This window comes from Schistocerca nitens, chromosome 2 (assembly GCF_023898315.1).
Source record: "Schistocerca nitens isolate TAMUIC-IGC-003100 chromosome 2, iqSchNite1.1, whole genome shotgun sequence".
Lineage (NCBI taxonomy): Eukaryota > Metazoa > Arthropoda > Insecta > Orthoptera > Acrididae > Schistocerca > Schistocerca nitens.
This window is the reverse complement of record NC_064615.1, coordinates 1,086,857,585-1,086,871,629: the sequence shown is the minus strand read 5'-3', so window position 1 is coordinate 1,086,871,629 and position 14,045 is coordinate 1,086,857,585. Positions and strand designations below refer to the sequence as shown.

At 43.2% G+C, this 14,045-nt stretch overlaps 1 protein-coding gene across 1 annotated transcript in view; it reads right to left on the bottom strand.

The window, feature by feature from the left end:
* The window catches only part of LOC126237483 (uncharacterized), a 461,878-nt gene that overhangs the window by 227,063 nt on the left and 220,770 nt on the right, over positions 1 to 14,045 (bottom strand). Inside the window, exon 7 of the mRNA XM_049947630.1 lies at positions 2,738 to 2,950. Within this exon, the coding sequence (XP_049803587.1) occupies positions 2,738 to 2,950 (213 nt within the window). The remainder of the gene's footprint in view (positions 1 to 2,737; positions 2,951 to 14,045) is intronic.

Here is a 14,045-nt window from a genome sequence, read left to right as displayed (position 1 = left end):
CCTGGGTTTGGTGTGGGGCGGTGGAGGGGTGAAGTGGACTGCGGTAGTTGTCATGGGGTTGTGGACCACTGAGGCTGCGGCGGGGACAGAGCCTATCCATCGTTTCTAGGTCCCCAGTTAACATACAATACAATACAATACATACAATATGTGACATCACTGAACTGCTGAAAAATTAATAGTTTCTTAGCAAAAGGTGGAGAAACAGTAGAAGGCTGTCATTTCCCAGTGGATGTAGTCCCAATCCAGAGGGGAAAGAAAATTTTTGTCACATAAATTGAGATCTGAAAAGGCTATTGTGAATGGATAAATGACTTGTTCCTCATCATTACAATTTATCATACAAAATGATCCCTGGAACATGAAACTAACTAACTGAAGTGTAACACCTCTCCAACCTTTTAAAAGCAACTGAAGAGAAGCACGAAAAGAGAAAACTGAACATTAAATGGGCAAGAGAGGTATGATGAAAATGTGGCGTACACATACACAATCCACACATCTATGGTACTGTAGAAGCTTTGCCACAGAGGTGAGATTGACACTTGTATTCACCAGTTCATAATTTTTATTCGATTAAAAGAGAATGTGAATATAAACAAACAATTCTATTGGTAATTTTTCCCTTAAAAATCTGGGCTGGATCTCAGTAGTCTTCAACCTGCATCATATCAAAAATCAGTACACTGTTGGCAAGTGAGTCTGAATGACAATGTAAATTGTAATGACAATTCCCAAATGAAAATATGAATAGCTGATGACACAACCATTAATACTAATGTTCATCTTGTAAACAAAGAACAAAGAATTATAAAGATAGGTTTCAGCACATCAGAGGGATGCAGTGAATAGGAATGAGTCAGATACAGATGTTGTACTCATAATAGTTCATGCATTATTGATCATAGTTTGATATAACAGTGCTCAAGCAAACTTATTTTGTAGACCCAGCATTACATTTGAAATAGTTGGAAAATGAGATGTAAACAGCCTGAACAAGAACCAACTGGAGCTCATCTGGTAGTAAGTAAATCTTTACATCCATGCTAAAATATATGATATTGGTCTCTTCTGAGACAGACTTTTGTCATAATCTGCTCTCTAAATAAAATTGGTACAGATCAGATCATACACAAAACTCTCTTTAATTATCATCAATCAATACTTTCAGTTTATGGTTTCATCATTTGGATCCCTTCTCCAAACATCAGTGATTCTGAATTATAGAGGTGGGAACTAGTTCTATGACATATACTCTCACCACCATGATCTTAACTTTCAATAATTGCTTTCCCTTTTCTCTTCTCAGTTCACTTCCACAGATTTCTCTTGGTTACATTTTAGATTTTTACACAAAATTTTTTATAGCTTACTGAAAATATAGAAGCTCCTCTCCCATCCACAACGATAAAATACTATGAAACACATTAAATGTTGTTGTGTTATAATATATAAGCACATCTGAAAATAAGAGTGCTGCCATAATATAAACAACCACAGTGAAACGAGAAGATGGATATAGCTATTAATATATTAACTGACATCTCAGGTAAGCATCTCTGACAACTGGCTTAAAAAAAAATCCATTTTCAGAATACAAGGAAGAAAGGAAGAGTATCCCATTGATCACAAGATTACTAGATATGTAGCATTTGCTGTCTCTTCCTGGCAAACATTTGTGTCTTCTTATAAGGCTAACCCAAAAGCTAAGTTCCCCCTGTCACCCCAGGTTACCATCAACATAGACATGACAGTATTGGAAATATTAATAGTTCTCATGCTATGATACAATGGGTAGTTCCTTAACAATTCCCAGTTCAGGACGATGTTGATGACTGGCATCTTTCTGTTGCAGGATAATGCTTGTCCACATGTTGCATAAGTTTCACTGGGTACCCTTCCACATCCTACACACAGTCCTGATATCTCCCTACACAATTTCCATATTTTTGGAGTCCTGAAGAAAGACACTTGTGGCTGTCAAATTGCATCAGATAAAGAGGTGCATTCCTGAGTACAATCATGACTCCATAGGTAGCCACAAACACAGTGGGATAAACCTATTAACAGTTATGGTGATTACTTTTGAAATAATAAACAATTTTCTTATCTTTTTCCATCCATCTTATTTTCACTGGACTGCCCCCTTATATTCTGTTCTATTCTATTGTACTTAATATTCTCTTCTCAATGAGTACATTTTCCTCAAATGTGATTTCTTAATTTTTCATCAATCCAGGCTGTGTAGTTTACTGCTTGTTCTTGTTTAAATCATATTAAATACTACCCTCTTATGCTTTCTGTACATGATGTTTTTTGTATCTTTTCTGTACTAACTTTCCTAATTTTATTTTACTTCCTTTTACTTCTATCTTTTTCTTGTTCTGTTCAGTAATGGACTTATAGTTTGAGAAGCTAATGGAGTTTAAAACCCACCCTCTATTATCACTCTGTTTTCTTTGACCTCTAAACCAGGTATCTGTCTTTGATACAGCTAGTACTTTCCCTATTGATCATATAACAATACTGACTTAGGTGGACAGAAAATAAGACTAATGCCTTAAAACAGGGCAATTTCTTGAAGGAAATGAAATACTGAACGTACATGATTTTATGCCATTAAGAAAATCAGGATACCAGACTGTAAAAACTAAAATTTCATATGTATTTCACAAATTCTCTTTGGCATACAAATTGCAAATTGTATAAGCCTAAAGTACTAACCTAATGACCATACCTGCAGCTCATTGTCATTCACTAATGTGGTCTCTGTTGTTTCTGTGCCAGCAGTGCTTGTTGCATCATCGTCACTACTTTCATCTTCAATGCTGTCTTCAGAGCTGGTACCGCTACTCGACGAACTGCTTGTTGGAATTGATGATGTTGTTTTTGATTTATTGTTTACAGCATTATTCTTAGATGCATCTTTGTTTTTGGCAGATTTCTTCACCTTATTAAAGTTAGAAAAAGAGAGGCATTTATTTCAAAGAACAAATCCTCCATATTTTGTGCATGAAAGTAAACTAGTGAATCCCTAAGCAAATATGACACACTTAAACAAAATTCATTTAATTTGGTTTACATAATTTTTTTTGCTAATTCAACTTTGTTTTGACTGTTGTTGAAAGGGAGAGAAGAACAGGAGGAACAAATAATGGAAAAAGTAAATGAGAGGGAATTTCTGTTGCTGAGAATGTTTAAGATCCATTAAAAGCAGTTTCATGTCATCAAATCACCTGGTATTTTTACTTGCTATCATTACATTATTTAAATTTAGATTACGTTAAGTTGTAAGTTATGAGCACTTTCCAACATCTATTTTTATATAGTAGTAAGAAACTCCCCCCCATGAACCATGGACCTTGCCATTGGTGGGGAGGCTTGCGTGCCTCAGCGATACAGATAGCCGTACCGTAGGTACAACCACAACGGAGGGGTATCTGTTGAGAGGCCAGACAAACGTGTGGTTCCTGAAGAGGGGCAGCAGCCTTTTCAGTAGTTGCAAGGGCAACAGTCTGGATGATTGACTGATGTGGCCTTGTAACAATAACCAAAACGGCCTTGCTGTGCTGGCACTGCGAACGGCTGAAAGCAAGGGGAAACTACGGCCGTAATTTTTCCCGAGGGCATGCAGCTTTACTGTATGATTAAATGATGATGGCGTCCTCTTGGGTAAAATATTCCGGAGGTAAAATAGTCCCCCATTCGGATCTCCGGGCGGGGACTACTCAAGAGGGTGTCGTTATCAGGAGAAAGAAAACTGGCGTTCTACGGATCGGAGCGTGGAATGTCAGGTCCCTTAATCGGACAGGTATGTTAGAAAATTTGAAAAGGGAAATGGATAGGTTAAAGTTAGATATAGTGGGAATTAGTGAAGTTCGGTGGCAGGAGGAACAAGATTTCTGGTCAGGTGACTACAGGGTTATAAACACAAAGTCAAATAGGGGTAATGCAGGAGTAGGTTTAATAATGAATAGGAAAATAGGAACGCGGGTAGGCTACTACAAACAGCTTAGTGAACGCATTATTGTGGCCAAGATAGATACGAAGCCCACACGTACTACAGTAGTACAAGTTTATATGCCAACTAGCTCTGCAGATGACGAAGAAATTGAAGAAATGTATGATGAAATAAAAAAAATTATTCAGATAGTGAAGGGAGACCAAAATTTAGTAGTCATGGGTGACTGGAATTCGAGTGTAGGAAAAGGGAAAGAAGGAAACGTAGTAGGAGAATATCGATTGGGGCTAAGAAATGAAAGAGGAAGCCGACTGGTAGAATTTTGCACAGAGCACAACTTAATCATAGCTACCACTTAGTTTAAGAATCATGTTAGAAGGTTGTATACATGGAAGAACCCTGGAGATACTAAAAGGTATCAGATAGATTATATAATGGTAAGACAGAGATTTAGGAACCAGGTTTTTAATTGTATGACATTTCCAGGGGCAGATGTGGACTCTGACCACAATCTATTGGTTATGACCTGTATATTAAAACTGAAGAAACTGCAAAAAGGTGGGAATTTAAGGAGATGGGACCTGGATAAACTGAAAGAACCAGAGGTTGTACAGAGTTTCAGGGAGAGCATAAGGGAACAATTGACAGGAATGGGGGAAAGAAATACAGTAGAAGAAGAATGGGTAGCTTTGAGGGATGAAGTAGTGAAGGCAGCAGAGGATCAAGTAGGTAAAAAGACGAGGGCTAGTAGAAATCCTTGGGTAACAAAAGAAATACTGAATTTAATTGATGAAAGAAGAAAATATAAAAATGCAGTAAATGAAGCAGGCAAAAAGGAATACAAACGTCTCAAAAATGAGATCGACAGGAAGTGCAAAATGGCTAAGCAGGGATGGCTAGAGGACAAATTTAAGGATGTAGAGGCTTATCTCAATAGGGGTAAGATAGATACTGCCTACAGGAAAATTAAAGACACCTTTGGAGAAAAGAGAACAACTTGTATGAACATCAAGAGCTCAGATGGAAACCCAATTCTAAGCAAAGAAGGGAAAGCAGAAAGGTGGAAGGAGTATATAGAGGGTCTATACAAGGGCGATGTACTTGAGGACAATATTATGGAAATGGAAGAGGATGTAGATGAAGATGAAATGGGAGATACAATACTGCGTGAAGAGTTTGACAGAGCACTGAAAGACCTGAGTCGAAACAAGGCCCCCGGAGTAGACAACATTCCATTAGAACTACTGACGGCCTTGGGAGAGCCAGTCCTGACAAAACTCTACCATCTGGTGAGCAAGATGTATGAAACAGGCGAAATACCCTCAGACTTCAAGAAGAATATAATAATTCCAATCTCAAAGAAAGCAGGTGTTGACAGATGTGAGAATTACCGAACAACCAGTTTAATAAGCCACAGCTGCAAAATACTAACACGAATTCTTCACAGACGAATGGAAAAACTAGTAGAAGCCGACCTCGGGGAAGATCAGTTTGGATTCCGTAGAAATGTTGGAACACGTGAGGCAATACTGACCTTACGACTTATCTTAGAAGAAAGATTAAGGAAAGGCAAACCTACATTTCTAGCATTTGTAGACTTAGAGAAAGCTTTTGACAATGTTGACTGGAATACTCTCTTTCAAATTCTGAAGGTGGCAGGGGTAAAATACAGGGAGCGAAAGGCTATTTACAATTTGTACAGAAACCAGATGGCAGTTATAAGAGTCGAGGGACATGAAAGGGAAGCAGTGGTTGGGAAGGGAGTAAGACAGGGTTGTAGCCTCTTCCTGATGCTATTCAATCTGTATATTGAGCAAGCAGTAAAGGAAACAAAAGAAAAATTCGGAGTAGGTATTAAAATCCATGGAGAAGAAATAAAAACTTTGAGGTTCACCGATGACATTGTAATTCTGTCAGAGACAGCAAAGGACTTGGAAGAGCAGTTGAACGGAATGGATGGTGTCTTGAAGGGAGGATATAAGATGAACATCAACAAAAGCAAAACGAGGATAATGGAATGTAGTCTAATTAAGTCGGGTGATGCTGAGGGTATTAGACTAGGAAATGAGACACTTAAAGTACTAAAGGAGTTTTGCTATTTGGGGAGAAAAATAACTGATGATGGTCGAAGTAGAGAGGATATAAAATGTAGACTGGCAATGGCAAGGAAATCGTTTCTGAAGAAGAGAAAATTGTTAACATCGAGTATAGATTTAAGTGTCAGGAAGTCATTTCTGAAAGTATTTGCATGGAGTGTAGCCATGTATGAAAGTGAAACATGGACGGTAAATAGTTTGGACAAGAAGAGAATAGAAGCTTTCGAAATGCGGTGCTACAGAAGAATGCTGAAGATTAGATGGGTAGATCACATAACTAATGAGGAGGTACTGAATAGGATTGGGGAGAAGAGGAGTTTGTGGCACAACTTGACCAGAAGAAGGGATTGGTTGGTAGGACATGTTCTGAGGCATCAAGGGATCACCAATTTAGTATTGGAGGGCAGCGTGGAGGGTAAAAATCGTAGAGGGAGACCAAGAGATGAATACACTAAGCAGATTCAGAAGGATGTAGGTTGCAGTAGGTACTGGGAGATGAAGAAGCTTGCACAGGATAGAGTAGCATGGAGAGCTGCATCAAACCAGTCTCAGGACTGAAGACCACAACAACAACAACAGTAAGAGACTGTCAGACTCTAATGCATAAGTAATATGGAATGAAATGAGCAACACGTTACATTTGGAATAAAAAATCGCTATTTATCATTAATATCAATGTGCTAGTAATTATTGTATTTACAATGAAATGAATACCCTTAGCTGCATACAGGCGTTGATATAAGTCAACGGGGACAGTTGAAAATGTGTGCCTCGACCGGGACTCGAACCCAGGATCTCCTGCTTACATGGCAGGCACTCTACCCATCTGAGCCACCGAGGACACAGAGGATAGTGCAACTGCAGGGACTTATCTCTGGCATGCCTCCCGTGAGACCCATATTTGCAACTTATTGTCCTGCACTATATTCATAATGCCCCTGCCCATCATACTCTTTACTCGCAGCTTTACTGCTGCTTCCCATAAGAGTTTGGGCACTGTTTGTGCATCCACACAGAAGAAGATGGTCAAAAAGGCCGGTGAGCCTTAACTATATATATATATATATATATATATATATATATATATATATATATATATATATATAACAGAGGGAAACATTCCACGTGGAAAAAATATATCTAAAAAGAAAGATGATGAGACTTACCAAACAAAAGCGCTGGCAGGTCGATAGACACACAAACAAACACAAATATACACACAAAATTCAAGCTTTCGCAACAAACTGTTGCCTCATCAGGAAAGAGGGAAGGAGAGGGAAAGACGAAAGGATGTGGGTTTTAAGGGAGAGGGTAAGGAGTCATTCCAATCCCGGGAGCGGAAAGACTTACCTTAGGGGGAAAAAAGGACAGGTATACACTCGCACACACACACATATCCATCCACACATACAGACACAAGCAGACATATTTAAAGACAAAGAGTTTGGGCAGAGATGTCAGTCGAGGTGGAAGAGTAGAGGCAAAGAAGTTGTTGAGAGACAGGTGAGGTATGAGTGGCGGCAACTTGAAATTAGAAATTGAAATTAGCGGAGATTGAGGCCTGGCGGATAACGAGAAGAGAGGATATACTGAAGGGCAAGTTCCCATCTCCGGAGTTCGGATAGGTTGGTGTTGGTGGGAAGTATCCAGATAACCCGGACGGTGTAACACTGTGCCAAGATGTGCTGGCTGTGCACCAAGGCATGTTTAGCCACAGGGTGATCCTCATTACCAACAAACACTGTCTGCCTGTGTCCATTCATGCGAATGGACAGTTTGTTGCTGGTCATTCCCACATAGAATGCATCACAGTGTAGGCAGGTCAGTTGGTAAATCACGTGGGTGCTTTCACACGTGGCTCTGCCTTTGATCGTGTACACCTTCCGGGTTACAGGACTGGAGTAGGTGGTGGTGGGAGGGTGCATGGGACAGGTTTTGCACCGGGGGCGGTTACAAGGATAGGAGCCAGAGGGTAGGGAAGGTGGTTTGGGGATTTCATAGGGATGAACTAACAGGTTACGAAGGTTAGGTGGACGGCGGAAAGACACTCTTGGCGGAGTGGGGAGGATTTCATGAAGGATGGATCTCATTTGAGGGCAGGATTTGAGGAAGTCGTATCCCTGCTGGAGAGCCACATTCAGAGTCTGGTCCAGTCCCGGAAAGTATCCTGTCACAAGTGGGGCACTTTTGTGGTTCTTCTGTGGCGGATTCTGGGTTTGAGGGGATGAGGAAGTGGCTCTGGTTATTTGCTTCTGTACCAGGCTGGGAGGGTAGTTGCGGGATGAGAAAGCTGTTGTCAGGTTGTTGGTGTAATGTTTCAGGGATTCCGGACTGGAGCAGATTCGTTTGCCACGAAGACCTAGGCTGTAGGGAAGGGACCGTTTGATGTGGAATGGGTGGCAGCTGTCATAATGGAGGTACTGTTGCTTGTTGGTGGGTTTGATGTGGACGGACGTGTGAAGTTGGCCATTGGACAGGTGGAGGTCAACGTCAAGGAAAGTGGCATGGGATTTGGAGTAGGACCAGGTGAATCTGATGGAACCAAAGGAGTTGAGGTTGGAGAGGAAATTCTGGAGTTCTTCTTCACTGTGAGTCCAGATCATGAAGATGTCATCAATAAATCTGTACCAAACTTTGGGTTGGCAGACCTGGGTAACCAAGAAGGCTTCCTCTAAGCGACCCATGAATAGGTTGGCGTACGAGGGGGCCATCCTGGTACCCATGGCTGTTCCCTTTAATTGTTGGTATGTCTGGCCTTCAAAAGTGAAGAAGTTGTGGGTCAGGATGAAGCTGGTTAAGGTAATGAGGAAAGAGGTTTTAGGTAGGGTGGCAGGTGATCGGCGTGAAAGGAAATGCTCCATTGCAGCGAGGCCCTGGACGTGCGGAATATTTGTGTATAAGGAAGTGGCATCAATGGTTACAAGGATGGTTTCCGGGGGTAACAGATTGGGTAAGGATTCCAGGCGTTCAAGGAAGTGGTTGGTGTCTTTGATGAAGGATGGGAGACTGCATGTAATGGGTTGAAGGTGTTGATCTACGTAGGCAGAGATACGTTCTGTGGGGGCTTGGTAACCAGCTACAATGGGGCGGCCGGGATGATTGGGTTTGTGGATTTTAGGAAGAAGGTAGAAGGTTGGGGTGCGGGGTGTCGGTGGGGTCAGGAGGTTGATGGAGTCAGGTGAAAGGTTTTGCAGGGGGCCTAAGGTTCTGAGGATTCCTTGAAGCTCCGCCTGGACATCGGGAATGGGGTTACCTTGGCAAACTTTGTATGTGGTGTTGTCTGAAAGCTGACGCAGTCCCTCAGCCACATACTCCCGACGATCAAGTACCACGGTCGTGGAACCCTTGTCCGCCGGAAGAATGACGATGGATCGGTCAGCCTTCAGATCACGGACAGCCTGGGCTTCAGCAGTGGTGATGTTGGGTGTAGGATTAAGGTTTTTTAAGAAGGATTGAGATGCAAGGCTGGAAGTCAGAAATTCCTGGAAGGTTTGGAGAGGGTGATTTTGAGGAAGAGGAGGTGGGTCCCGCTGTGACGGAGGACGGAACTGTTCCAGGCAGGGTTCAATTTGGATGGTGTCTTGGGGAGTTGGATCATTAGGAGTAGGATTAGGATCATTTTTCTTCGTGGCAAAGTGATATTTCCAGCAGAGGGTACGGGTGTAGGACAGTAAATCTTTGACGAGGGCTGTTTGGTTGAATCTGGGAGTGGGGCTGAAGGTGAGGCCTTTGGATAGGACAGAGGTTTCGGATTGGGAGAGAGGTTTGGAGGAAAGGTTAACTACTGAATTAGGGTGTTGTGGTTCCAGATTGTGTTGAAAGGAATTTTGAGGTTTTGGAGGGAGTGGAGCTGGAAGTGGGAGATTGAGTAGATGGGAGAGACTGGGTTTGTGTGCAATGAGAGGTGGTTGAGGTTTGCTGGAAAGGTTGCAGTCTCCCATCCTTCATCAAAGACACCAACCACTTCCTTGAACGCCTGGAATCCTTACCCAATCTGTTACCCCCGGAAACCATCCTTGTAACCATTGATGCCACTTCCTAATACACAAATATTCCACACGTCCAGGGCCTCACTGCAATGGAGCATTTCCTTTCACGCCGATCACCTGCCACCCTACCTAAAACCTCTTTCCTCATTACCTTAACCAGCTTCATCCTGACCCACAACTTCTTCACTTTTGAAGGCCAGACATACCAACAATTACAGGGAACAGCCATGGGTACCAGGATGGCCCCCTCGTACGCCAACCTATTCATGGGTCGCTTAGAGGAAGCCTTCTTGGTTACCCAGGTCTGCCAACCCAAAGTTTGGTACAGATTTATTGATGACATCTTCATGATCTGGACTCACAGTGAAGAAGAACTCCAGAATTTCCTCTCCAACCTCAACTCCTTTGGTTCCATCAGATTCACCTGGTCCTACTCCAAATCCCATGCCACTTTCCTTGACGTTGACCTCCACCTGTCCAATGGCCAACTTCACACGTCCGTCCACATCAAACCCACCAACAAGCAACAGTACCTCCATTATGACAGCTGCCACCCATTCCACATCAAACGGTCCCTTCCCTACAGCCTAGGTCTTCGTGGCAAACGAATCTGCTCCAGTCCGGAATCCCTGAAACATTACACCAACAACCTGACAACAGCTTTCTCATCCCGCAACTACCCTCCCAGCCTGGTACAGAAGCAAATAACCAGAGCCACTTCCTCATCCCCTCAAACCCAAAATCCGCCACAGAAGAACCACAAAAGTGCCCCACTTGTGACAGGATACTTTCCGGGACTGGACCAGACTCTGAATGTGGCTCTCCAGCAGGGATACGACTTCCTCAAATCCTGCCCTCAAATGAGATCCATCCTTCATGAAATCCTCCCCACTCCGCCAAGAGTGTCTTTCCGCCGTCCACCTAACCTTCGTAACCTGTTAGTTCATCCCTATGAAATCCCCAAACCACCTTCCCTACCCTCTGGCTCCTATCCTTGTAACCGCCCCCGGTGCAAAACCTGTCCCATGCACCCTCCCACCACCACCTACTCCAGTCCTGTAACCCGGAAGGTGTACACGATCAAAGGCAGAGCCACGTGTGAAAGCACCCACGTGATTTACCAACTGACCTGCCTACACTGTGATGCATTCTATGTGGGAATGACCAGCAACAAACTGTCCATTCGCATGAATGGACACAGGCAGACAGTGTTTGTTGGTAATGAGGATCACCCTGTGGCTAAACATGCCTTGGTGCACAGCCAGCACATCTTGGCACAGTGTTACACCGTCCGGGTTATCTGGATACTTCCCACCAACACCAACCTATCCGAACTCCGGAGATGGGAACTTGCCCTTCAGTATATCCTCTCTTCTCGTTATCCGCCAGGCCTCAATCTCCGCTAATTTCAATTTCTAATTTCAAGTTGCCGCCACTCATACCTCACCTGTCTCTCAACAACTTCTTTGCCTCTACTCTTCCACCTCGACTGACATCTCTGCCCAAACTCTTTGTCTTTAAATATGTCTGCTTGTGTCTGTATGTGTGGATGGATATGTGTGTGTGTGCGAGTGTATACCTGTCCTTTTTTCCCCCTAAGGTAAGTCTTTCCGCTCCCGGGATTGGAATGACTCCTTACCCTCTCCCTTAAAACCCACATCCTTTCGTCTTTCCCTCTCCTTCCCTCTTTCCTGATGAGGCAACAGTTTGTTGCGAAAGCTTGAATTTTGTGTGTATATTTGTGTTTGTTTGTGTGTCTATCGACCTGCCAGCGCTTTTGTTTGGTAAGTCTCATCATCTTTCTTTTTAGATATATTTTTTCCACGTGGAATGTTTCCCTCTGTTATATTCATATCATTAATTTGAACCCAACAATGACGTTTGTTATTGTCACTGTTACATTTCGAAATCTTTTCTGTCGTCTTATTTCCTCCTTCTGTTTTTGCCAGTAGTTTCCCTTTGTATTCACCTTCTCCTTTTTACCGTAATCCACTATACAATTTTATCCCGCCGATATATACTCAACAATACGTAATAATACGTAACCCACTTCCAAACCATAACAAAAGATTTTTTCTTCCGCTACTGCTATAAAATCCACCGTTCCTAGTTCACAAACAGTTCCTTTCAGCTATTAAACAACCTTTCCGGCTAGTTTTAATAACTTTTGCTTTATTTCGATTTCCGTTTTTTCACATAACCGATCATTTTTAGCCGCTTCCCACAGGTTTTAACGTTATTATTTCTCCACCAGACAATTGTTAGCCTCATTTCCATAATCTGCCACCACCATACCACTACTTTTAATACATCCTCACGTAGTTTTTTCGAAACTTTCCCGAATTTCTCCACCCTTTAACGTGTTTTGGCGGCAACACAACCACCTAACCTTTATGCACATCGTTTTCTACCTACACTATTTCACCACAGGATCAACATAACCCAGCTCCAACCAACCCCTTTTCGCCTCTTTTCACACCAGATCTCCATTTGATTTCTACTTCACCTTTATCTCTCCCCACATATTTTTACATTCATTTTCATTTCAGCCTCACGTTACACTTTCGACCTTCTAGTACCATGTCACCCGCACAACACCCCCACAACGACCCCATTAAGTTTTATTTACATTCCCTCCGCAGACATGCCTTCGCCCTAGCCAGATTACGCTCCCATATTCTATTTTCTCAGGCTGGTCTGACATTTGGCATTACCCCCAAAGGCCTCACACTTAAAGTTCCCATCTCTGGCTGCAACCCTTCCTTCCATCAGTCCCTATACCAGTTCCAAACTGAACAATCCATTGCCCTCACCCACCTAATCCTTCACCTACACACCAACTCAGCCAATGAACACACCCGTCAACTCCTATCCTTAATAAAAGTCCTTAATCTTTCCTCTCCCACATCCACACCGGCTGTTCAGAGCATCCTCCTACAGGCCAACCATAAATTAGAACAGCATGCCACCCTCCACCTCAAAAAACTATCCAATCTCCTGGTTTCCCACCTCCGGAAAGGCAACTCACTCACCCTTCACAACCTTTCCAGCAAACCTCAACCACCTCTCATTGCACACAAACCCAGTCTCTCCCATCTACTCAATCTCCCACTTCCAGCTCCACTCCCTCCAAAACCTCAAAATTCCTTTCAACACAATCTGGAACCACAACACCCTAATTCAGTAGTTAACCTTTCCTCCAAACCTCTCTCCCAATCCGAAACCTCTGTCCTATCCAAAGGCCTCACCTTCAGCCCCACTCCCAGATTCAACCAAACAGCCCTCGTCAAAGATTTACTGTCCTACACCCGTACTCTCTGCTGGAAATATCACTTTGCCACGAAGAAAAATGATCCTAATCCTACTCCTAATGATCCAACTCCCCAAGACACCATCCAAATTGAACCCTGCCTGGAACAGTTCCGTCCTCCGTCACAGCGGGACCCACCTCCTCTTCCTCAAAATCACCCTCTCCAAACCTTCCAGGAATTTCTGACTTCCAGCCTTGCATCTCAATCCTTCTTAAAAAACCTTAATCCTACACCCAACATCACCACTGCTGAAGCCCAGGCTATCCGTGATCTGAAGGCTGACCGATCCATCGTCATTCTTCCGGCGGACAAGGGTTCCACGACCGTGGTACTTGATCGTCGGGAGTATGTGGCTGAGGGACTGCGTCAGCTTTCAGACAACACCACATACAAAGTTTGCCAAGGTAACCCCATTCCCGATGTCCAGGCGGAGCTTCAAGGAATCCTCAGAACCTTAGGCCCCCTGCAAAACCTTTCACCTGACTCCATCAACCTCCTGACCCCACCGACACCCCGCACCCCAACCTTCTACCTTCTTCCTAAAATCCACAAACCCAATCATCCCGGCCGCCCCATTGTAGCTGGTTACCAAGCCCCCACAGAACGTATCTCTGCCTACGTAGATCAACACCTTCAACCCATTACATGCAGTCTCCCATCCTTCATCAAAGACACCAACCACTTCCTT